The sequence below is a fragment of the Euleptes europaea genome, chromosome 8 (assembly GCF_029931775.1).
Source record: "Euleptes europaea isolate rEulEur1 chromosome 8, rEulEur1.hap1, whole genome shotgun sequence".
NCBI lineage: Eukaryota > Metazoa > Chordata > Lepidosauria > Squamata > Sphaerodactylidae > Euleptes > Euleptes europaea.
The window spans coordinates 38,205,834-38,232,767 of NC_079319.1; the positions used below are offsets into that span (position 1 = coordinate 38,205,834).

Sequence of the window (26,934 nt, forward strand, 5' to 3'; positions counted from 1 at the left end):
GTCTAGAACAGCACTGGCGGAGAACTCTTACTGAATCCGACAGATCTTGCTATAGAGCTCATTGTAAGATATATGAAGTGGTGGTGACAGCAGTAAAGAAAGGTTACTTCTCTACTATTAAAGCATCAGCTAGTTCATGTTCAAGGTAGCTCAGCAACTGCTGATGTCTAAAATTGAGCCGCTAAAGTCACAGAAACGGACAATTAACAGTGATAATGTTGCCAATATATTGGTTATAAAATATAGAAAATATGCTCTGGTACAAAAAAGTTTAGTCACAAGGCTATATTAAATATGCTAAGTAAAATGTCTGTATTAGAATTCAGTTATTATTAATAAGTAATTAATAAGAGATAATAAATGAGACAGTAAATTGAAGTATAATCATTGTGATTATATAAGGTAATATAATCATGTGAGTGAAGAGTTTTAAAGTAAGTAGTAAATATTTATTGTGACTATGCTAGTACAGTCAATGCAGGGAAGATTATAAGATGGGAAAAAATTTGGTTATATCCACTCAGAAAAAGTTTGTTATTAAATGTTGTAGATTTCAAGACTGTAGTGTTTATGTATTGATTATGTGTTGTAGTTTTGTTTGTATTGTATGTTTGATTATAAATTAGAAAATAAAAACATTTTAAAACAAGAAAATACACTCTGGTCTGGATGTCAGTTTTAATAGTTATAACATAGGTACACCAGAAGAAAGGCCTAAAACACAGTCTGGGCTATTTATGGATCATTTTGAACCAGTTTCTGTGATGGATCCTCAGATCTGTAAAGGCCACTACTTCTACCTGGGATCCATGCCCATCTTGGCTGATAAAATCATGTAAGGACCACATCAACAAACCCTTCTGAAAAACCTAGTACATTAATAGGTGTATTTTAAAATCTCACAATACCAGACTTAAATTGGTAAATTAATAACTTGCCTAAAAAGACTAACAAGAAATAGTGATCAACTTTTTTTGTATTGTCAGGAGAAACTGCCAGAACACAAACAATAAAAAAAAACCTTTGTTTATCTGTTTGAGTGAAGTGCCTTTATAGTAGCTTCGAACAGAGTACCTGAAAGGCACAATTCCTTCCCTTGGTTTTAGGGTTATCTGATTACAGTCACAGTTGTATGTTCAATAGACAAAAGATCTATTTCCTGTTCAGACAGCCTTTTAGTTTGTAGAAAAGAATTAACACACTGAAGTACACTAAAATGACCAGTTTCCAGGCATTATTCTTATGAAAGGAGAACATAAACAGTGAAGAAACGATTAAACGGAAATGCCCATGATTATCCACACAGAGCACTCTTAAGAATATGGGAGCTCCCTTTAAGTATGTTCAATAAATTAAACATGAATTATTCCCCTTTCTAATATTCTTATTGTTACTACTTTGAACAAAAACTAGAAGGAATTGAAATGTTTGCCCTTGATGCAAACATATGCATTGTTAAGAGCTCTAGGCAGCAGCAGTAAATAGGATTCCTTTTCAGAGTTGGCAGAATACACAGGGATGGGAAAACAGAATGCAACAGTACCTATTCCTGCATAACAGACTGAATCCAAAAGCTAGAAATCTTTTCACTTAAATGCAACAATTTGATTTAAGAAACCTCTCAAGATTTCTAGCCTGCCGTAATCCTAAATTAATTGGGAGAATATCCTACTATAATGAAGTTTAAAAAGCCAAAAATATATACCACAAAAATCAACTACAAAATTTGACAAAACCACTAACATTCAAATTTCTCCTAAAATCTCTCCTCATACACTGTATCTGTTGACATTTAAGACTGCACATAGCAAGCAGATTGCAATGATCTGAGTGACAGCCAGGTGATGGGTAGTGTCACATGATCACTCAATGAATGAGCAGAAAATCTGGCCAAAACTGGACTGAGCAAGATAGTCCTGGCAACTAGGCAGCTAACAGTTCATTGGCTGGGAAACTGTGCCAGATGTGTATATATGTGTACTATAAGTGTATAGTTGGTGTGGGTTAAGAGAAGGAGGTGCTTTGCGGAGCACTTTGACACTGTGAATAAAAGAGCACTTATTTATACTGTCTCTGCAGTTTTCACTCGCTGCTGGGGTGACTTAACGATTCTCACAAACGCCATCAGTATCATCCACTGAACACTAGCCTATAGGGTTGCCAACTCCAGGTTGAGAAATTCTGGGAGATTTGGGGGTACAGCCTGGGGAGGGTGGGCTTTGGGGAAGGGAGGAACCTCAGCATGGTATAATGCCATAGAATCCACCCTCCAAAGCAGCCATTTTCTCCAAAGGAACTGATCTTGGTCATTTGGAGATCATCTGTAATAGCAGATCTCCAGGTGCACCTGAAGGTTGGCAACCCTATTTGTGTTACATTTTAAACAATCACTTGCATGGGGGAGAGACAAAAAAGGTGGTCTGCCTTGGCCATTTTTCAGTGAGACATTACATTACCTTTAAAAAGAATTAAATACAATTTACAGTGCCATCCTAATCAGGGCTACTAATAATCCTACTCAGATCTATTCCCAGAGTTCTTAGAATTGCACTGTAAAACAAGAAAACTCCTTTCTTTCTCTTATTTTTACCATATTGCTGTTCTCCACAGAAAAGAAAGATATGCAGTGGAAGAACTTTCATCAGTCAGTTTATTCTGAAACAGTGGATGTTTCTAGGTCTTTGACCCCATATCTATGATTTGGGCCCATGCTGAAATGAAGTGAGAGTTTTAAAAATGTGCGCATGTGAACTTCTTCTTTTGTGTGTGTGAAGTGCCGTCAAGTCGCAGCCAACTTATGGCGACCCCTTTTGGGGGTTTTCATGGCAAGAGACTAACAGAGGTGGTTTGCCAGTGCCTTCCTCTGCACAGCAACCCTGGTATTCCTTGGTGGTCCCCCATCCAAATACTAACCAGGGCTGACCCTGCTTAGCTTCTGAGATCTGACGAGATCAGGCTAGCCTGGGCCATCCAGGTCAGAGAGTTTTAAAAATGTGCGCATGTGAACTTCTTCTTTTAACAACCCCATATTCCAGGCATCAGTATGGATGACAAATTTCCTCAGTTTACAGGCTATGCAGCTTTCTTTATGTCAGTCATCACCAAGTTTTTCCATGTTAGGTTTTTCTGCATATTATGCAGTCTTATGATGGCCAGGCCAAGCCGGTTCATGGCCTTGAAATCTGGTATGTGGGTCAGGGAGGAGAATTTGCACGCCCTCATTGTCTTTCTGCCAGAAATGAAGAACAGCAGCCTCAATTATATAATGTACTTTTCTTTCTGCAAGAAGAAAAATCAGTGTTGTTACTGGTTTATAGAATGTCATGTACTATACATTAAAATACAGAGTTTGCAAACAATAATTAAAACAATGTTATTCAGATACAGTCTTAAATATGAAATCTATTCTTTAAAAATGCCTTGGACAAGTTGAAAATAGGGTTCCCATGTCCCTCCTGGCCACCAGCAGGGATGGTGGGGTAGGGTTGCCAGCTCCAGGTTAGGAAATTCCTGGAGATTTGGCGATGGAACATGGGGAGGACAGGTGCCTCAGCGGCACACAATGCCACAGAATCCACTCTCCAAACCATCCATTTTTTCCCAGGGTAACTGATCTCTGTATTCTGGACATGAACTGTAATTCCTGGGGATATCCAGGTCCTACCTGGAGGCTGTCATCCCTAGTTGAAAATATCATAATGTTTATTACAGTTAAGATATCAATAGCATGATAAATAGGGTTGCCAACCTCCAGGTACTATCAAAATAGACACTTCTGTGTACTGACTAGTTAAACCCAAAAACACACAGAAAATCACTCTCATGAAAATAACCCAAAATATAATGGGAAACAAATTACAAAATACAATAATACCATAGATTCAACATCAATATTCCAAAAATGGTGTTTCAGCGTATGTTACAGTCATATATGTTGACAAGGTAAGTATACATTCAATCATAATTCTCATGCTAATATCATTAAGGAAATTCCTCTTCAACCTGACATGTGTTGAATGCAAGGAATATTGTTCCTGTAAAAAAAAGACAAAAGTTGTTTTAATGATATTAGCATGAGAATTTTGCACAGAGGCTGCCAACTCTGCTTTACTTTGAAGACAAACAGGACTGTTTGAACTTGAGAACCTGACAGCCTGAGCAGTTTTGTAATGCTACCTGGCAACCCGGGGGCGGGGGAGGGCACTGTCCCTACTGGGAAATCCCAGAGGGCTTGAAAGCCTGGAGGGGGCATTGCCACTGCAGGGAAATTCCTGGCAGCCTGGGGGCAGGGGCATTCTCTTTGCTGGGAATTCCCAGAGGACCTGACAGCCCACAGGAGGTATTACCTCTGCCAGGAAATCCCTGTTCCCAGTTTTTCTTGGAAGTTGCATCACACCATTGCTGACTGCTGCCCCCACCATGTCCCTGCCACACCCAGTCTCCCTCTGGTTGCCAAGCCTGGCAATCCTATGATAAATGTGAATGACTTCCCAAGCTCTGAGATCCTGTGCCGATGTCATTCCCGAGTAATGGAGAAAAGGGTCCCCCCATCTTGAATTAGGAACTGTGGGAAAATATCACTGATTCACAAAGACTCTTGTAAAAAACAACAACATTACAGTGGCTTCCTGGGCAAGACAATCTATCATCTATGTAGGCCAGGCTGTACGGTGTTGGCTAAAAAGGTCGGTAGAAACCCCAGTCATCCCCACACACATACACACACACAAGATACTTTAGCATTTATTTTATCCTTTGCAAAAATTTCTTCTAACACCAGTGTCTTGGCAGAGTGGATAGGCAGGCCAGCTTCCAATATGACAATAATATATAGAGAACACACTATTTCTGCTGCATGAAGCCCAGATCATCTGCACAGAAAAATATAGGGTCAGACTATTTTTTAAAAATTAATTGGACTTCCCTTTATAGAGGAGTGATGAAAGGACCCATTCCAGTTTTGGTTAGGAAATGTAGATTCACTGATTCACAATATCTAGATTATTACAAAAGTAAAAATTCATTAGATAGCCTCCTTAAGATTCTGGCCAATTTTTATATTTTCCATGCCCTGGTTGAACTACAGCCTTATGTCTACCAGGACAAAAGATATTCTTGCAAATAGTTTATTTACATTTCTTTTCTGCACAGGAGACCAAATCAGTCTACCTTGATAAAGGACACAGGTGGTGCTATTGATATTTAATTCTTAGTTAATTAGTGACCATTCACATTTTCCCTCACTTTGTAATACAGCAGGCAAGTTATAAATGACAGAAACTGAAGTAAATGGAAGAGATTTTGATTTTCTATGGTAATTGTATCTCAACTTCCTTTTGACTTTAAATTTTGTATCAGTATTACAACTGGTCTGCTACAGAGGAAGAGGAAAGGAAATCACATAACCTTATCGAAAAGCACAGGCATCCGAAGTCCTTCCCTCCTTGTTTAAAACATTTTACAATACCATGAAGCTTGCGAGTCATTATACAGCCACAAATTACTATAGCAGATTATTAATACTTTGCCTATGAATAAATTCCAACTCTTTGGTGTGCTAAGATATGGAACAGATGCTAAGAAAACCAACACATTAAGAAATCTAAATTTAGCTTCCAGTCTTCTGGTGGCATAAAAAGGGGAAAGTATTGAGAGGTCAAGAAACACATTGCATTACTTTAAATTCAATGCTCCATCTCTGTTAAAAAACAAAAAGTAATAACTCTAAGAAATCTGCACACAAGCCCATAGGAACATTGGTCTTGCTTAATTGCTTATATTGCCAAAGGGGCAAAGAAGCTTATATTAGCAGTGTTTTTCAAAACGCATGTCTTTCCTTCTAAACTTCTGAAGATTCTAGGGTTGCCAGCTCTGGGTTGGGAAATTCCTGGAGATTTGGAGGTGGAGTTTGGGGTAGGAAGGGAGTTCAGCAGGAACGTGAAGTTGCAGAGCCCACCCTCAAAAGCTACCATTTTCTCTAGGGGAATGTCTGTAGTCTGGAGAGCAGTTGTGTTTCTGGGAGAATTCTAGATGACACTAAGAGGTTGGCAAACCCTAGGAGATTCCCCCAACCTGGCACAAACCATCAGTTACACAGGTGATCATACAGTTCTCTGTTTGCAATCATGTGCATGCTTTATGCAAAGATAGGCAGTTTTGAATATTAATCTCAAAACTGGCCTTAGAAGTATAAAACAGGATCTCTCTGACACTCTCTGAAGATGACACACAAGGAAATTTATCAACAGAAAAAACAGTAGCTCAAATCACATTGTGATGAGAAATAACTGTGCAACCACTCTGACAAATGGTAACCAGAAAAAAACGCACATGAAAAAAGCCCACATGAAAATTGCACACAGGGGGAAAAAACCGCTGTCAAATCCAGTGTGAATCACTGCCTGGGGACATCTAGAATGCAATCCTAAATAGAACTACAGCCTTCAGAATAAGGCCACTGAACTTAATCATCATAGAAGGATGCACCCTGTTTAGGATTATTCTGTCAGTCTACTCAGGTTATGACTGATGGATGATGAAGAGGACACATGGGTTCCCTTTCTTAGGAACTATTCCACTCTGGTATTTCAACCCGGGGCAAGGCACACTACAATCTGAAAATCACTGGATCACAGTATACCTAGAGTTACATAATATTAAACCTTTAACTAATAATACAGTTATAGAAATAAGGATGCAAAATGTGTTCCATTTGCAACATATCCCTATACTACAAACAAACAACAGTTTATAGAAAACTGGTAACGATTTGTTGTATATGGTGCCAAGAAAAATGATTGTTTATGCTAGCCATTTCATTTACTACACAGCCCAGTATTACTTGTAAATCACCTGATCAACAGCTTGACATAACTCCTATCAAAATGAAAAAGTAATTTCAGAGTATTCAGCCTCTTACCCTTCTTATCTATCTTGGATCATTCACAGGTCGCTGTGTTTTTCTACACTAGAGACAAAAATCACGGAGGTGGAAAGTGCCATCACAGCTGACTAATGGTGACCCCTCATGGCGTTTTCAAGGCAAGAGACGTTTCGAGGTGGTTTGCCATTGCCTGTCTCTGCATAGCAACCCTGGGCAGCCATTAGGGAGGGCTGGCCTGTGACCCACTTTCATAGACTTTGCAACCCACTTCTAGGTCCCAACACAGAGGTTGGTTGTACTAAGTCATGTTGAGGTGGAGGTGAAAGATATGGGTGGGGGAAAACAAGCACAGAATTAAAAGTAACACAAAATTAAAGTTACAATATTTTGTATACTTCTTCAAGAAAGCCACTGAGGATGGAGTGGTATTTACTTACAAGTAACATGCATAACAAGAGCCCCGTGGCACAGAGTGGTAAGCTGCAGTACTGCAGTCCAAGGTCTGCTCACGATCTGAGTTCGATACCAACGGAAGTTGGTTTCAGGTAGCCGGCTCAAGGTTGACTCAGTCTTCCATCTTTCCGAGGACCCAGCTTGCTGGGGGTAAAGTGAAGATGACTGGGGAAGGCACTGGAAAACTATCCCATAAACAAAGTCTGCCTAGTAAATGTCGGGGTGTGACATCACCCCATGGGTCAGGAATGATCCGGTGCTTGCACAGGGGATCTTTACCTTTAACATGCATAGGCTCGGGGTATAGCTGCCTGTTTGGGGAAAAGAAAAGGAAAAACAGACACATGGGAAATTGCAGAACTAAATTAAGAAGTAAATGGAGGTAGGGAGGCAAGGACGTTTACTAGCATTTGCTTGGGTAGATAGATAAATGCTTGCCTGCACATAGATAGGAAGGTAAGTAGGTGAAATCACGTTGTTTCATAACTTTTCTCACCATGGGGGCTGGTCACATTCAAACAGCACAAGTTCATACTGAGCCATCAATAAGCAAAACGTTTTGCAGGCAAAGCAGAAAAAGCCATGCTGATAACCCACAATATCTCACCTTAACTTTCACTTGATTAGGAAACAGAGAAAGCTCTTTTACTGTTGTTACCCCAGCCTTAGTTAAAAACCAATGCAGCCAAGGGAAGGTTTAAAGTGAGAGAGTCTAGATTCCTGGAGAGAGTTCAGCTTTTGCTGAAGCCTGATATTATTGGCTGAGTCCTTGCTCTTGTATCAGGGGATTAAGGATGGTATAAAAATCAAAATAAATAAACAGAGATGCCAACCTGCTGGTGAGGACTGACGATCTCCCGTAATTATAACAGCAACCCAGTGGGAGGATTATGGTGGTGCGGCATTGCAGAATATATATATTTTTAATGCAGCCTCATGTACTTACTGGAAGGTCTTACTGGCAGTAGCTCTAGGAACTCCTGGAAACTAAACCATTGAGTTTCCAGTGATTCCTAGAGCTACCCTTTCCTGTAATTACATGAGATTGCATTTTTTTAAATTTTTCTCCTGCCACCGCTCTAGTCAGGGGCAGGCAACAGGACCAGAGGATGGGGCCATGGCAGCCCTATTCTCCTGGAGAAAATGGCACCTTTGGAGAGTGCATTTTATGGCATATATTCCACTGAGGTTCCTCCCATCCCCAAACCCTGCCCTCCCAACTCCATCCCCAAATCTCCAGGCATTTTCCAACCTTGAGCTGGCAATGCTAGGTAGATCCTCTGCCTACTCTAAAATCTGAATGTGCCTGGGCTTGTAGCTCTAATCAATGGAGTGTCCTTGTTATGCTGTCCCAAGCAGATATTTGGGTGGTTTGGTCAATGAAACAACCCAGGATGGAGGGGGGGGGGAATCTTATATTCAGGATGGAGGGATATTTGAAATTCAGTAATTACAAATTTGGTTTTCCAAATAAAGTACTGGTTCTACTAGTACTAAAACTTGAATACTAGTAAGTCCATGGAAAGGCAGTTTAAATAAACATGTGCCTTGAAGATCTTTGTTTTTAGGAATTCTATTTTTTTAAATTTAATATAATTTGTATTTGTTGCTTATAGAAATGTTGGTGTGAATCCTGCTCATATTTTCCATGACAGAAGACACATCAGAGGAAAAGAGAGAGGGTGATGTTGGTAGATTCTTCTCTGCTCCCACTTTACCCCCATGTTGTTCTTGGGGTTCAGAGCCAGTGTGGTATAGCGGTTAAGAGTGTCGGACTAGTATCTGGGAGACCCAGATTAGAATCCCCAATCATGCCATGGAAGCTAACTGGGTGACCTTGGGCCACTCACACACTCTCAACCTAATATACCTCACAGGGTTGTTGTACAGTCAAAACTGAGGTGAGGAGAACATGTAAGCAATTTTGGATTCCCATTGGGGATAAAGGTGGGGTACAAATTAAATAAATAAATAGTGAATTAAATAAATAGTGAAATAAATATATAGATGTGGTGCAGCAGAAAGGGTGATAGGGAAAGTTCCCTTACATAAACACTTCTGCACTCACACAGGATAGGACACAAGCCATTAACTTCACTAGTAATGTATTTGGCTTTTTGAATTATATAACATTCATATATCCAATGCAACCTTAAAATGCTATAAGTCTTCCTTGGAAATCCTATGGGTATGTCAAACTTACAGGCATCTCAGGTATAGTAACTGTATGCATTTCATAAACATAGCTTTAATTTTGACTCCGAAACTTTGATATACGGAGTTGAAGCAATGTGTATGTGTTTTGCATAGGCAGAAAGAGAGGAGTTCCTTGTGTTAATGAAAAGCCAATAAATGGAGGAAGTGCAACGACACCATCTTTCTGGTATTCGTGTAATCATTTCATAGACACTACTGGGGAGATAGGAGCCTCTGCAAGCTTTACTTAGCTGATACAATATTCTCAAGAAGCTGCACCACTTCAGTTTATATACCGGGAGTTACATGGTCGAAAATGTCCCATAAGTATGTTTTGACAAGCAACTCTTCACATAAAGTCTGAAGTAATATAGCTCTGAGAGAGGACTGCACCACAGCAGCCAAGAAACATTTGAATAATCTCTGCGTGAATCAGCAGGAAGGATTTCATTTGTCATCTTCAGGGACTGCTCTCTGCATCTTCTTTCTCACTGGTTCCGCTGTTCAGAAGCTTCTCCTCAACTTAAGTAGCAGCACCTGTGAGGTGGTGTGCCGACCTTGGGTCTGAGTGGTGTCCTTCCTGCCTTCCTGCCCCCTCCTCAATTGCCATGGAGGATCTGGGAGGCATCACTTGAGCCAAGCACTGGTGGGGGGAGCAAGCTAGCAAAGCTCCGGCTTCAGCAACTTCTCCCTGCGTCTTTTCCTTCCCACCGCTTCTCTGGGCAGGCATTTTCAATTGTTACAGCTAAGATGCCCCAGAAATTACATTTTGATTTCCTGTTTACTAGGTCCAGGAGATGGAATGTGTTCATGACTTGATGTGTTTATTCAATGTAAACAAAGGTTTGCTTTGAGGAATCTTAATTGCATCTCGTATATTAAGGACTAGTGCCAATCATGGTCTTAGTAAAGCAGCATGATCTGCCAGCATTAAAGACAGTAGCCAAAATACTATGATTACTTGAAGAACCAGCATACTGTGGTCTGTCAGGCAACCCAAGGCACAAGTTATCAAAAATTTCTTTGTCAGAGCTGAACCAAGATTGAAGCCAGATATCCTTTTGAAGAAAAGAAGGGAAAGGACACAGGAAGAAAACCCCCCAGAGAATTTGGAAAGGGACATAATCAATTTAGGACAGGTGAGGCGGACGTTTAGCACCAAAAAACCCCAGCTAGGACTCATGACCATAGTTCCTCTGGCAAGAAGCCAGATTTAACCTGCAAATATTATGGAACTAGGAATGGACAACATAAAGGGCTAATTCCTATTTCTATTGAGCATTTAGAACAATTTCCAGTCCCAAACCAGCATGATTTGATAGCCACTTCATATATGACAAGCATCCTGAATAGCCCAGCTTAGCCTAAGCTTGTCAGAACTTGGAAGCTAAACAGCAGTTGGCCACAGTTAGAACATGGATGGGAGACCACCAAGAAAGACATGGGTTGCTATTCAGAGGAAGGCAATACTAAGCCATCTCTTGCGTGGAACACCTCATGGTTGCCATGCTGTGACTCAACAGCATGCTCTTTTGCTTTGTGTCAAAAAAACTCCTACATTGAGAAAGGAACAGGTTGCACTAGTAATAGCTGTAATCCTTAACATGGTAAATCAGATGGCTGGAAAAGTTTAATAATCTACACATCAAAAAAGCAAATAATTTACAAATGATGTTCACAAATAATTTTTTCTTTTAAGTGTAAACAGCTATCATAATCAAAACCTTAATTTCCTGCTCTGCTAAACCACTTGTGGGACGAAATATTGTCAAAGGCTTTCACGGTCAGAGTTCATTGGTTCTTGTAGGTTATCCGGGCTGTGTGACCGTAGTCTTGGTATTTTCTTTCCTGACATTTTGCCAGCAGCTGTGGCAGGCATCTTCAGAGGAGTAACATTGAAGGACAGTGTCTCTGAAGGACAGTGTCCTTCAGTGATACTCCTCTGAAGATGCCTGCCACAGCTGCTGGCGAAACGTCAGGAAAGAAAATACCAAGACCACGGTCACACAGCCCAGATAACCTACAAGAACCACTTGTGGGACGCTTTGCACACCTCTTGCAAGCAGACCGTGTTTTTCACCTTGTTCTAAACAATGACAAGTTTAAACCTACATGATCCTGACAGAAAAGTTACTGCTGGCCTCGATCGTATATTGGGGAAAAGTGAATACATCTTGATTTGTCAAGCCTCTTGCCAAGGAACCCCTGAAAACAAGGCAGGAAAAGAATTTGTCAGTCAGGCATCAATTATCAGGCCCACCCCACTGCAGGCACCATCAGTATTGACAGGTGTGATCCTCACCATTGTTTCGGTAAAAACTTTATATTTATTTTCTTTGAGCCTATATTTCCCACCTATTTGTTCCTTTAATAACTTTATGTACTTAGAATAAAATTCTATAAAATTGGACAAAATATTCTATCATCAAGTTTTCATCTCTCCTTTCTCTAAGGAGCTTGGGGTGGAGTAGATGGACCCTCCTTTCCATTTTATCCTTGCAACTACTATATCGATAGATTAGGCTAAGAGTAACTGGCCCAAGGTCACCCAAGTGAGCTCAATGGCTAACCGGAGATTTAAACCAAGGTCTCCCCAGTCTTAGGTCGCTTATGCAAGGGAGTTTTACCTGAGGTTCATTGCTCGCTGGACCCACACTTACGTCTTGCAAAGTTATGTGCCAGCAGTCTCCAAGCTCAAAACAAGAAGCTTTCCAGTCCCCGCCACTTGAAATGCCATTTTGTAATTCACTGTAGTGCTTTCTTTGAGAGAAAAGTCCCCCCCCCATGTAGAAACCCAAGTGCCGAGTCAAAAAGTATTTTAAAAAACAAAAGCAAAACAGAGCTCCCTAAAAGGAACGGGGGGGGGGGGAGAGAGAAACCCAAGCCTCGTTTCTATATGCCTCTTTTCTGCTCAGAAAGAACTCCCAGGAAGCAGGAAGCATTTGAATCCCCGCCTCTTGACACACTGCTTGGTAACTGGCTGTAGTTCTTTCTGTGAGAGAAGCATCACTCACCCAAGCTTCCGTGTCCTGCGCTTTGCCTTATGCATGGGGATTTCAAGCAGGCTAAGCTCAGAGGAGATGGAAGAATCGGGTTTACAGAGGGACAGGAAGTCCTGAGATTTGTGAGGGCTGGCAGTGAGGAAATGGAGGGAAAACTCATGCATAACTCCAAGGAACAACTGAGGCAGACCTGGGGCGAACATGAGCGAAAGTACCCATGCATAACCAACCTTAGACTATTTTAAAAACTCTGTAACATTGGCCTCTCATAGGTTCTTGCTTGACTTACTTCTGGGTAAGTGTACTTAAGATTACAGTCCTAGCTTCAAATCAAAATCAAGAGAGTTATTTTAAATTGATAAAATATGTGAATTCTAAGGCCCAATTGTCATGCTATCCTTTTAATAAGCCATGTAACCAAGACAAGCCTAGCCCTCAGAGATAGCTATCTTCACTGGGCAAGCTGGCTGAAGTGAGCAGCAGCTAGTCTTGCCACTGCTGCCTGCCTAGGGCAAGCAGTGCAGGCATGCACAGCCAGCTGTTCAGGATGAATGCACACAGGTGCTGACACTCTAGCTTTCCATCTCTACGCTTGATCATACCATCACGATTAGAGCTAGAGCATCTACCCATCAACTACTGTGTAGGCATGAATTTCCAAAAGCAACCACCATTTTCCTACTGGGGAAATTCCTGATTACTCCAGCAGGAAGGCAGTCCCATTGTCAGTAGAAATGCCCCCTAGCAGGCAACTGGGAGCCCTATCAGAAGGCAACTCCTCCTGAAGTGATGGCAAGGCAATGCCTTTTGGTGTGGCCAGCAAAGGAGGCTGGGAGAGAGAGGAAGAGATGGAGGCATGCTGTGGTTACTCAGCTCTGAGAGACACACTGCTGCTTCTCCTCCTGCGGCTGCCTTTTCCTCCTTGTCACCTTGTGGGAGCTGAGATGGGACAGGAGCAGACTGGGTGCTGCTGCCACTGTCCTGGCCCTCACCTCAGCACTTCTGTTACTGATTATTTTATTTACAAAAGTTATATCCTGCCTTTCTGCTCAATCAGGTCCATCAAGGCGGCTAATAGTTAAAAGCAAGCATTTAAAAAAATCAGAAAACCCAAATACCGTATATACTTGCGTATAGGGCGAGTTTTTCAGCCCAAAAAAAGGGCTTATACGCGGGTCAATACGGTAGAGGAGGGAGGGAGGGAGGAGGGGGAACTTACCACCGCCGCCGCCGCCATCGCCGCCGGGCACACCCAGCTCCCTCCGGCCAGGAGCGCCCTGGAGGGGCCTCCTGTGGCCGAGGGAAGGCCGCGCCTCCGCCGCCGCCGGGCGCACCCGGCTCCCTCCGGCCAGGAGCGCCCTGGAGGGGCCTCCTGTGACAGAGGGAAGGCCGCACCTCTGCCGCCGCCGGGCACACCCGGCTCCCTCCAGCCAGGAGCGCCCTGGAGGGACCTCCTGTGACCGAGGGAAGGCCGCGCCTCTGCCGCCGCCGAACGCACCCGGCTCCCCCCGGCCAGGAGCGCCCTGGAGGGGCCTCCTGTGGCCGAGGGAAGGCCGCACCTCTGCCGCCGCCGGGCACACCCGGCTCCCTCCGGCCAGGAGCGCCCTGGAGGGGCCTCCTGTGACCGAGGGAAGGCCGCGCCTCTGCCGCTGCCGAACGCACCCGGCTCCCCCCGGCCAGGAGCGCCCTGGAGGGGCCTCCTGTGGCCGAGGGAAGGCCGCGCCGCCGCTGGGCACACCTGGCTCCCCCCGGCCAGGGGCGCCCGCCGCCTCCGCCGGGCCTGGAGCGGCCTAGGAGCGGCCTGCGGGGCCTCCTAGGCCACGGGGGGAGGCCCCGCCGCTTCCTGCCTGCACACCTGGAAAAGGTAAGCCTGCAGGGGGGAGGGTTATAAGCCGACCCTCGGCTTATACACGGGTGCCTAATTTTTCCCTATTTTGGGGAGAAATTAGGCACCTTGGCTTATACGCGGGTCGGCTTATACACGGGTATATACGGTAAAACAAAATTAAAATACATATTTTAATTTTTAAATTAAATGCTGGGTTTGCTGGGAGAGGGTTGGATTGTTGTGCCAGTGGGTGATTAAGGTTGATTTCTGCCTGAAAGCTTGATTGTTACCTTGTTAAGTGGGGTTGTTGTGATTGGAGCTTTTGTGTGAGAGGAGGGGGCTGTGAGCATTTAAATTCCAAGGCTCCTGCTCGCCAGAGGCGTGAGCCAAAGGGCGAGAGCACAAGGGCTCTTGCCCTGTGGCTCTTAGCCTGTGTATCGTGACTGGGGATCTGTAGGGTGAGTATAAAATCTTGTTATCTTGGCAGAGTAATTCTCTCCATCCAGTTGGAGTACCGAGCAACTTGACTATCTATGTGAATTAGCAGCAGATAGCTGCAGGGCAAGGAACTTTGGCACTCAATACTTATTTCGTACAGGAAGAGTGCAAGAGAGTAAATGGCAGGGTTACAACACTAAATAATAATATAATAATTAATTAATTAGTTAATAAAATACCAGTTATGTAGGTGGAAAGCCAGCAGGGGTCAGGGGTCTATCCAGAGTGCTGCATGGAGTGTCACATGTATAATTATCTGCCTGCTGGACAGAAGTCGTGGGTGTGTGCTCGGTGCAGGGAGCTCCTGGCTCTCAGGAAGCAAGTTCACTTCCTTGAGGCCAAGGTAGCTCAACTGGATGAGCTGAGGCAGACAGAGAGAGAGGTAACTAAGGACTCCAGGGATGAAATAGTCACATCCCAGTCCCAAGGTGACGGCAACCTGCCAGTCACGGATGATGGAGCCCTTGGGGAAGGAGGCCATCTCGCTGAGGTAGGGGGATGTGGTACCTTAGAAGGGACCTCTTCCTTGGTGGATGAATAGATATCCTCTCGTACCGAGGATATGCCTCAGAGGGGAGGGGGGCTTCTTGTAGTGGGGGATTCAATCCTTAGGAATGTAGATAGCTGGGTTTCTGGCGGGTGCATGGACTGCATGGTGACTTGCCTGCCTGGTGTGAAGGTTGCGGACCTTACCCGTCATATAGGTAGTCTGGTAGATAGTGCTGGGGAAGAGCCAGTGGTTGTGCTGCATGTTGGCACCAACGACGTGGGGAAATGTAGTCCGGAGGTCTTGGAATCCAAATTTAGGTTGCTAGGCAGGAGACTAAAAGCCAGGACCTCCCAGGTAGCTTTCTCAGAAATGCTACCTGTTCCACATGCAGGACCAGCTAGGCAGGCACAGTTGGTGAGTCTCAATGCGTGGATGAGACGGTGGTGCAGGGAAGAGGGCTTTAGATTTGTAAGGAACTGGGCAACATTTTGGGACAAGCCGGGCCTATACAAAAGGGATGGGCTCCACTTGAACCAGGATGGAACCTGACTGCTGGCGTGTAATATAAAAAAGGTGGCTGAGCAGCTTTTAAACTGAACCTGGAGGAAAAGCCGACAGGAGCTGAGAAGCATCCGGTTCAGGCAAACTCAGTGCACACAGACAAAGGGAAAATTGCTTCAGATTGCCCACATAGAAATTACTTAGACATGAAAGGGAATGGAAAAAATGATGGACAGGCACATGCCAGGCAAGTCAAAAGAGAGAAACAGTGTGGGGGTGTTTCTATGCTAATGCTAGAAGCCTCCAAGCAAAAATGGGGGAATTAGAGTGCATGGTTTTAAGAGAAAACATAGATATAGTGAGCATTACAGAAACCTAGTGGAGGGGAGAGAACCAGTGGAATACAGTCATCCCTGGTTACAAACTGTATAGAAATGACAGGGAAGGCCATATTGGAGGGGGTGTTGCTATGTATATCAAGGAAGGCATAGTGTCTAATAAGCTAGAGACCATAAAAAGGGCAGACTCGTCCACAGAATCCTTATGGGTGACAATTCCGGGCCCCAAAGGAGATTTAGTACTGGGGACGTTGTATCAGCCCCCTGACCAAATGGCTCAGGGTGATCTTGAGATGGAGAATGAAATTAGGGAAGCACGTAAAGGTAATGAAGTAGTAATAATGGGAGACTTCAACTTCCCTCATATTGATTGGATAAATGTATGCTCCAGTCAAGCCAAAGACATAAAAATTTTAGACATCCTAAATGACTGTGCCCTTGAACAGTTGGTCATAGACCCAGCCAGAGGGGAGGCAATCCTGGATTTAATACTCTGTGGTGCTGCCAGTGACTTAGTGCGGGATGTGGATGTAGTTGAGCCAGTTGGCAATAGTGAACACAATGGCATCAAATTTAATTTATATATAAGTGGGAAAGTGACTGGGAAATCTCACACAATTACCTTTGACTTTAAAAGAGGGAACTTCTCTAAAATGAGAAAACTGGTAAAGAGGAAGTTGAAAGGAACAGTTAGGAAAGTTAAATCTCTTGAAAAGGCTTGAGGGTTACTCAAGTTTACATTACTAGAGGCTCAGCTAGCTTGTATACCGCAGGTCAGGAAAAGTAGTAATAAGTCCAAGAGGTCACCACCATGGCTAACGGGTAAGGTGAAGGAAGCAATTAGAGAAAAAAAGTCTTCCTTCAGAGACTGGAAGGTTTGCCCAAAGGAAGCGAACAGAAGCAAACACAAACTTGCACAAAGGAAATGCAAGCAGATAATTAGAGATGAAAAAAAATTCTGAGGGGCATATTGCTAAACACATCAAAACAAACAATAAGAAATTCTTTAAGTATATTAGGAGTAGGAAACTAGCTAGGGAAGCGGTTGGACCACTGGATGACAATGGGAGTAAAGGAACTCTAAGGGAGGATAAAGTGATTGCTGAAAAACTAAATGAATTCTTCTCATCTGTCTTCACTGTTGAAGATACAAAGCAGATTCCTTCTCCTGAACAGAGATTTTGGAGAGGGAAAAATGAGGAACGGAGGCAAATAGTGGTAACAAAGCAGGAAATCCTAGAACGTCTAGACAAACTGCAAACTAACAAGTTACAGGGACCAGACGGTATTCATCCTAGAGTTCTTAAAGAACTCAAATGGGAAATTGCTGAACTTCTAACAAAGATATGTAATATGTCCCTTCGATCAGCCTCTGTACCAGAGGACTGGCGAATGGCCAGTGTAACACCCATTTATAAAAAAGGTTCCGGGGGGACCCAGGAAATTACAGGCCAGTTAGCTTAACGTCTGTTCCGGGTAAATTGGTGGAAAGCATTATTAACGATAGAATTGTCAAGCATATAGAAGGGTAAGGTTTGCTGGGCAAAACCCAACATGGCTTCTGTAAGGGTAGGTCCTGTCTAACTAACCTATTAGAGTTTTTTGAAAGCGTCAATAGGCGTGTAGACAGGAATGAGCCTATGGATATTGTGTATTTGGATTTCCAAAAAGCTTTTGACAAAGTCCCCCACCAAAGACTGCTAAGCAAACTTCATAGTCATGGGATAAGAGGACAAGTCCTCTTATGGATTGAGAGCTGGCTGAAAAATAGGAAGCAGAGAGTAGGAATCAATGGTCAGTTCTCCCAATGGCAGGATGTGAGCAGTGGGGTGCCTCAGGGATCTGTTTTGGGACCGGTGCTTTTCAACCTGTTCATCAATTACTTAGAGTTGGGGTTGTACAGTGAAGTAGCCAAGTTTGCAGATGACACCAAATTATTTAAGGTAGTTAAAACAAAATTGGACTGTGAAGAGCTCCAGAAGGATCTCTGCATACTGGAAGAATGGCAAATGAGATTCAATGTGAGTAAGTGTAAAGTGATGCATTCACATATACACTGATGGGATCTTTGCTGGCAGCGACAGACCAAGAAAGAGATCTTGGGGTGGTAGTGGATAGCTCAATGAAGATGTCAACCTGTGCAGCTGCTGTAAAAAAGGCAAATTCCATGCTGGCCATAATTAGACGAGGAATAGAGAATAAAACTGCTGATATCATACTGCCCTTGTACAAATCTATGGTGAGATCACACTTGGAATACTGTGTACAGTTCTGGTCACCACACCTAAAAAAGGATATTACAGAGCTTGAGAAGGTGCAGAAAAGAGCAACCAAAATGATTAGGGGACTAGAGCAACTGTCCTATGGGGAGCGGTTAAGATGCTTAGGGCTGTTTAGTTTGGAAAGAAGGCGGCTAAGGGGAGACATGATAGAGGTCTATAAAATTATGCATGGTTTGGATAGAGTGGACAGGGAGAAGTTTTTCTCCCTCTCCCATAATACTAGAACATGGGGTCATCTGCTAAAGCTGGAGGGTGAGAGATTCAAAAAAGATAAAAGGAAGTATTTTTTCACACAACGCATACCGTATATACTCGGGTATAAGCCGACCCGAGTATAAGCCGACCCCCCAAATTTGAGGCCAGAAAAGGGAATTTCTTATTGACCCGCGTATAAGCCGAGGGTCAATAAGAAATTCCCTTTACCGGCAATGCTGCCACCATTTTAGAGCGCAGGGCTCCTGCCCCAGGTCGCCCTCCCGCCGGCCTCCGGGCCCTCCCAACCCACCCCAACCCACCCCAACCCACTCCGACCCCAGTGCCATCCAAGGGGGGGAGGGGGGAAGAGCCCCTGAACCCCCTACTTACCTGAAGAGGCGGCGAATCGGCGGCGGCGGCGGTGCGGCCTTCCTGGGCTGGCAGGAGGCCCCTCCCGGCCGGAGGAAGGCGCCCAGGCACGTGGCCGGCGGCGGTGCGGCCGGCGGGGGCCTCCTGCCTGCGCAGGCATGCCCCTCCCGGCCAGAGAAAGGCGGCCAGGCACGCGGCCGGCGGCGGCGCGGTCGGCGGGGGCCTCCGCAAGGCCCCTCCCGGCCAGAGGAAGGCAGCCAGGCGCGTGGCCAGCGGCGGCGCGGCCGGCGGGGGCCTCCTGCCTGCGCAGGAAGGCCCCTCCCGGCCAGAGGAAGGCGGCTGGGCCCGGCGGCGGCGGTGATGGAGGTAAGTTCCCCCCTCCCTCCTCCCTCCTTCCTCCTCCCCCCTCCCCTCACCTACCATATTGACCCGCGTATAAGCCGAGTTCGGCTTTTTCAGCCCTTTTTTTGGGCTGAAAAACTCGGCTTATACGTGAGTATATACGGTAGTTAAATTGTGGAACTCCCTGCCCCAGGATGTGGTGATGGCTGCCAGCTTGGAGGGCTTTAAGAGGGGAGTGGACATATTCATGGAGGAAAGGGGTATTCATGGCTATTAGTTAGAATGGATACTAGTCACGCTGCATACCTATTCTCTCTAGTATCAGAGGAGCATGCCTATTATTTTGGGTGCGATGGAACACGGGCAGGATGGTGCTGCTGCACGCGTCTTGTTTGTGGCTTCCTAGAGGCACCTGGTTGGCCACTGTGTGAACAGACTGCCGGACTTGATAGGCCTTGGTCTGATCCAGCAGGGCCGTTCTTATGTTCTTATATGCACAGAGGGAGGTCACTGAGGGAAAATTTCCCCCTTGTGGCTAAATCTCAAACATTTAGGCACCTCATGAATGGGTTCAAGGAAGGAGTTCCATAGATTAGCGGTCAGAAGAGAGAACACGCTGACTCTGTTAGATGCCCACCTCACCTCTGAAGGTGAGGACACACAGAGCAGTGCCTTTCAAAAGTTCAAATGCAAAGTCAGCCATTCAGATACCCTGACCCCAGACTGGGACTATAAAGCGATGAATCAGTACTTTTACTTGTGTCAGGAAATAAATTTCTAGCCAGCAAAGCTCTTTAAATACTAATGAGATGTGTTACTGTCTTGCTGCTGTATTTCTAATCAACTGTAGTTACTGAATGCTCATCATAGGCCAGTGATGGCGAACCTTTTAGAGACCAAGTGCCCAAACTGCAACCCAAAACCCACTTATTTATCGCCAAGTGCCAATACGGCAATTTAACCTGAATACTTAGGTTTTAGTTTAGAAAAAACAACTCATACATTCACCTATTTTGCGTTAAAAGAAAAACACAATAACAGAGCTTTCAATGATACAAACAACTTTTTTATTGAAAGGTAAAAGTTTGCATTTGGCATTCTTCTCTCCAGGACTCGTCCTCTGCTCAGCCACCGGACATTATTGTACATAAGTAAACAATTATACTGTGCCTGAACCTCCTCAAGAAGTGCTTGAAACTGTTGACAATTCAGAGCACGAGCCATGATGTAATTCACCATTTCTGTGACATCCTTGAGGACATCGTCAAAAAATTTTTGGAAGCAGGGAAATAAGAAAGGAGGAACAGGAAGGATCCATAAAAGAACAGGGGCTTTTTGTTCTATTGCAGCCTTGTCTCCTCTTTCCTGTGAACTACAATTCCCAAAAACCCTTGCAAGTGAGTGAGAGAGAGAGAGAGAGAGAGAGAGAGAGAGAGAGAGAGAGAGAGAGAGAGAGAGAGAGAGAGAGAGAGAGAGAGAGGACTGAACCCTCTGGAGACGGGCGGGGCGCCCTGACAAACAGCTGAGCTGCCTTGCAACTCATCTGAGAGGGGGGCGTGGCAAGGTGCTCAGCCACAGCCTCCCCTGTCCAAACTGAAGACGGGCGGGGCGCCCAGACAAACAGCTGAGCTACCCCGCAGCTCAGCTGAGAGGGGGAGCGTGGCAAGGTGCTCGGCCACAGCCTCCCCCGTCCAAACTGAACAGTTCTCTTGGAACTCTCTCAGCCCACACAGAGGCCGGCAATGGGCAAACCACCCCCGAAGGTCTCTTGCCTTGAAAACCCTGTGGGGTCACCTTAAGTCAGCGGCGACTTGACTGCACGCATGCACACGCACACTCCCCTCCACAAAGAACCAAAAATGATTCCCCACTTCTACGTGAAAATTCCTGGAAGCAGGGAAATAAGAAAGGAGGAACAGGAAGGATCCATAAAAGAACAGGGGCTTTTTGTTCCATTGCAGCCTTGTCTCCTCTTTCCTGTGAACTACAATTCCCAAAAAGCCTTGCAAGTGAGTGTGTGTGAGAGAGAGAGAGAGGACCGAACCCTCTGAAGATGGGCAGGGCGCCCCGGAGCTCAGCTGAGAGGGGGGGCATGGCAAGGTGCTCAGCCACAGCCTCCCAGTCCCAACTGAAGACAGGCGGGGCGCCCTGACAAACAGCTGAGCTGCCCCGCAGCTCAGCTGAGATTGGGGGTTGTGGCAAGGTGCTCGGCCACAGCCTCCCCGTCCAAACTGAAGAGGGGCGGGCCGCCTGGGTGCAAGGAGAGGGAGGGCGCTTGCCCCGGGTGCAAGGAGAGGGAGGGCGCCAGCGCAGGATTGGGGAGCATGGGCTTGGGGAGAAGGAGCACCGCCCTCAGCGCCCTCACCACGGCAACACGGCACAGCCCTAGGCAGACGCGACAGCTCCGCGCGTGTCCACAGAGAGGGCTCGACGTGCCGGCTGCGGCACACGTGCCATAGGTTCGCCACGGTCATAGGCAATCACACACAGAGGACATTACAGTAATCTAACCTGGATGTGATCAAAGCATGGGCAGATCATGTGTTTCCTGGAAGGGCCACAGCTGGAAAACCAACTGGTTGGTAAAAGTTGCTTCATGCCACAGACATCCATCTACATGGCTGAATCTAGTATCACTCCCAAGCTGCATACCTGGTCCTTTGGCGGGAGTGCAGCCTCATGTACATCAGGCTGATTCCTAGGATGCTGACTGGCTACATCACTAACCAACAGCACCTTAAGGCTAACTAGATTGTTTCAAGAACTTGCCTTCTCACAAGTTGGAATATGAGCTCCAGAACGAATTCCTGCTTCAACTGACTGAATTTGCAGGGAGAAGCAGCTTGATTAAGTGGTCAAGACTATCAGTGGTCTTAGTTGTGCAATGATTCTACCACTTGATTTCAGTAATGGAGGGGTGTACCTTTTCCCCAAAACAATACAGACTTTCATGTCAGCCAGAAGGAGGAAGCCTTCTGTAGTGGAGAGAAGTAGTGATGGAAACAGCAATGAGAACTTGTTCAGCACCCACTCTTATTAAGAGGGCAGTAGTTTTGAAACCAGTCCTAGCTTACTGACATTCAACACTAAACATGCTTACATGCATGTAGTTAAATCAATAGTTTAACCAGAGCCTTTGTTGACATGCATCTCAAGACAATATATAACATTATATAATATGCATAATATATGTTTCAGTGTTGACTGATTTGTTAAGTTTTCCTTTATCCCATAGATTGTTTTCCATTAAACACAGCCAAGTAGCAATATTTGCATCATTATGCATTAGGAATCATTACATATCACTGTTCATAACTACTCAAGTCTCATGCTCTTTTAAAATATAATTAAAACAAGATCACTTTTCAAAACATTTTAGGTAATTTTTGTCATAATTTAGAAGTTTTCAGGTGTATCAGATTTGCTGCAGAAAAAACTTGCAGCCAGACTATGTGCATAGCAAAAGCTGAATGAAAAGTAATATATTAAAATTAAATCATTTTTTAAAAAATTATGTTGGTCCATTTATAGCTTTTTCATGGTGATAACAGAACTTAATAAAATTGATGACAAGACTACTTTGGGAATTATATTTTACGTTAGTTTCTTGGCTATTGGTTTTTCTGCCAAAAGCCAAGCTGAGAATTTTTTGTTGCATGATAATAAGCAGAAAGTCAACAGATCTCAGAAAAGTAAGCAGGAAGTTTGCTTGTTTGAAAGATTTTCCTCTCAGACAGGATGGCGATGGGGGGGGGAGAAGAGGGGAAATGTGAGGGCAGTTAGGGCAGGCACTCCACAAAATTAAGCAGACAACTTGAGATGTGTTTATCCCAAATGCTTCTTAAAGTGATGCTACTGATAAAAGTAAAAATGGGCCAGGAGGGTAATGCAATAATGTTTGTGTTATATCCTGCACAGGAAGTTCATGCCTTTCAGAAGACTCCTTTATCTAAATACAAAAGCTTCTCTTACCTAACCCCACTAAATTCTAGGAAACACTGACATTTAAAAAAAAATGCACAGTCAGGACAACTCATTGCTTCCACTCACCCCATTAGCTTTGTGGCCAGGCGTGCTATCATTTTATAAGGAACCGGTAGTTCCTTCAGTTATCAAACCACTTATTACCCACAGAGGGGTTTTGAACCGAAGATGTAAGAGGAGGAAACAGAGAAAGGGGGCAAATGTGACATGTGGCTTGAATACTGAACAGCTGCTATAGATCAGGCAACCAACCCCCCGCCAGAATCCTGCGTTTCAGTGAGTATTATAAATACAGAGCCTGTGGCGCCTGAGGAGCTGCAACTTAAAACTTCACTATCCCACCCCCCCCAAAAAAACCACTCTTCAGTCCAAAAGTACCTAAAGCAAACCCCACTCAGCACTTCTTTACACCCAGGGAAATTATCCGGCCTGGGGGAAGTTCTCAGGGAAGCACCTTCGCAGAGATTTATTTTAAAAAGCCGTTTAAGTGATGGCTTTATCTTCTGTGCAGCATGTGGAGAAACCGGTCAGCCTCGGAGGTGCCGCAGGACTTTTTCTCACGCGGGTCCCTATTTCGTGAGTTCCTTCGTGGCATCCCCCTCCCCCTCTTTGCTGGCAAACTTGGGGAGGGGGTAGCAGAGCGGCTGTTTGTGCACAACCAAGTCAGCAAAGGCATCTGAGGCCAGGCAGAAGTATGGATGGTGGCGGGGAGAGAGAGGTAACTCACCGACACCAGAAACTCCAGAGTGCCCACATAGTCGCGCTCCGTCTTCAGCAGCTCGTTCAAAACGCACCCCCGCAGGCGCAGCTGCTTCTCCGGGTCCTTCCCGCTCTCTCCTTTCCCTTCCCCTTTGCTTTCTTCTGTCATGGTCCGAGGCCAGTCCCCCACCCCCCAAAAAAAGAAGCCCCTCGCTTGCCCTCGGCTCCTCTCCTGTTTGAAAGGCGGGGGGGGGGGGAGGAATGCCTCAGAGTTTCCTCCACACGCACAAAAGTTCAGAGAGGACAACAAAAGAGCCCTCTCAGGGCCGTAGGGCCGGCTGCAATTCTGCTAAGCGGACTCCCTCAGCTTCCACTGCGCGAGGAGCCAGAAGGAAAGCAACGGAGTCCCCCCCCCCCTCGCCCCGGTGTCCTTTTCCAGTAAGGAAGAGAGACCCGGCCTGAAGGAAGTGAGTGGCCCTTGCTCGCTTTGTATAACTGAGAGAGATTCGGAGGCTTCCAGCAGCAGCAGCCCTTGGCCATTAATCAAAAGCATTGTGTCCCTGTGACTCCGGCCCCTTTCCCTCCCCTGCGCCAAAACGCAGGAAAAAGCAAAGGAAGCACAACCTTGGGAACTCTGGCGTGCCAACAACTGCTTGTTTCACACACAAGCTTGTCCGTTTTTACTTTGTTTGGGGCTAATTGGAGCTCTCCCGGTGGAGAGGCTGCCGCTTTAAAATGTCCCAAACCAGCTCGGCTGCTGGGATTCTGGCCCAGGGTTTATTGTTCTTTGGATCCAGCCTTCCACCCACAGATTTCCACATGCACCAAAAGTGTTCAGTCCGCGTGGGAAGGATTCACGAGATCCGAGACGGAGTTCAACGACACAGCTGTATTTGATTTCAGCACAGAACTAACTTACACACTGAACATGCCCTGCTTATATGCCCCCCTGGCCGCCTGCGGCCACTCCCCGCCTGATCCTCTCAGTGACCAATGGAACATGCTGGCTTAGGGCCAGTAGGATCCGTTTGCTTAGCCAATAGGGCGAGCAGGGTTTAGGATCCTTCGTGCGGAACTCAAGCTCCTAAGTCTCCCCTTGCTTACTACCCTACTAAAGAAACAATTATTGATTGGATGTTTGCGGGTTGGTATCTACCAAGTATGCATCATTGTCCGTGCATACACAGTTCTTAGCAGTTTACTAAAGGGTGGGTGTGTTTCTCGTTTGACAAACCCTAACAAAAACAAGAATTTAAACCGAGAAAGGCTGTATACACATCTGCCACAGCAACAGGAGCCCTCTGCAGAAGAACAGTTGACTGCAGGTGGTGGTGGAAGAGCTGGGGATCATATTGGTTGGCCCTGCCAGTATACCTGATCTTAGGGATGCCAGCCTCCAGGTGGGACCTGGGGATCCCCTGGAATTACAGTTCATCTCCAGACTACAGAAATCAGTTTCCCTGAAGAAAATGGATGCACTGGAGGGTGGACTCAATGGCATTGTACTCCGTTGAGGTCCCTGTCCTCCCCAGGCTCTACTGCCAAATCTCCAGGAGTTTCCCAACCTGGATCTGGCCACCCTACCCCCTCCATCCGGCACCAGTGGCCAGAGGGGACCTGGTAACCCTACTTTATCTCAATGTGTTCAGAGTTGCATGTGCATAGGTCTCATGTACACTTGAACACATTTTTTTTTCATCTGGCACCTATGTACCTTCAGCTGCTTATTCATGAACGTGGAAAATGGGCATCCTGGGGCAGCAGGGGCAGTAGATTAATTAGTCCACAATAGGATGGGGGTGATGTTATATAAATACACATGTTAAAATAGAAAGATCTACACTTAGGATGCTGAATAAATATTTATTCTGAAGGAATCAGGTGACCATTCCAGAGAGATGGGACACAGGTCTTGAAGAAACGAGTATGTAGAGTGTTCTTTGTACACATGTATTTTTTGCTGTCAAGTCACAGCTGATTTATGGCAACCCTGTGGGGTTTTCAAGGCAAGAGATGTTCAGAGGTGGTTTGCCATTGCCTGTCTCCATGTCATGACCCTGGTATTCTTTGGTGGTCTCCGATCAAATACTGACCAGGACCAACCCTGCTTAGCTTCTGAGATCTGACAAGATCGGGCTAGCCTGAGATATCCAGGTTAGGGCCTATAGAGTGCTAAGGCCTTTTCATACATTGCCATTACTATTTCCTGTGCAAAGATAATTGTGCCTACAGACTATCCAATCCACGAAATCAAAATGTGACAAAAAATTGTGATAAGCTTTATATATTACAATATATAACATGCCACAATATTGGTTAATATTTATTTGTTGTGGCATAAGCTTTCATGAGTCAAAACTTACTTCATCTGATAAATGAAGTACTACATTCAGTTGGCAGGGAAATTTCTACCCAAAATGATGAACAGCAGCTGGGTGGGTGGGAAAATTATTACAAATAATGGTATATCATTTAAAGGTTAAACTTCATAAAAGACATTGTCACATATGAACCAGCATTAGGACAACAAGACATCTTCTAAATCCATTGAAGTGTGCTTAGGATGACATTGTATACATATTTGGTAGGATAATGATTTTTAAAAAATTAAGTGGATTCACTTAAAGAAAATAGCAGGCAACCCTAATTCACACTAGTTCTGTAAAACACCTGAGTAAACAGAATACGCAGATGGTTGCTGTTCAATATCATTTGTCCACCACTGGGTGAGTTGTCACACTTGGCTTTTGTATTAACTGTAATGAAAAAGTCTTGTTTAATGTAACTAGAATCTGATGTATTTCAAAAGTGCTAACACTACATTCCCAAAGGGAGCAAAGCAAGTAATATAATCCTATAACTATGCAGAGTAAA

The 26,934-nt window shown here is 45.0% G+C and overlaps 1 protein-coding gene across 2 annotated transcripts in view; it reads right to left on the reverse strand.

Annotated features, from left to right (window-relative positions):
• The window catches only part of PREX2 (phosphatidylinositol-3,4,5-trisphosphate dependent Rac exchange factor 2), a 147,326-nt gene extending 123,097 nt beyond the window's left edge, over positions 1-24,229 (reverse strand). For both annotated transcript variants that reach the window (XM_056854475.1, XM_056854474.1), the window contains exon 1: positions 24,089-24,229. In XM_056854475.1, the coding sequence (XP_056710453.1) occupies positions 24,089-24,229 (141 nt within the window). The remainder of the gene's footprint in view (positions 1-24,088) is intronic.
• Positions 24,230-26,934: the final 2,705 nt, after the last annotated feature.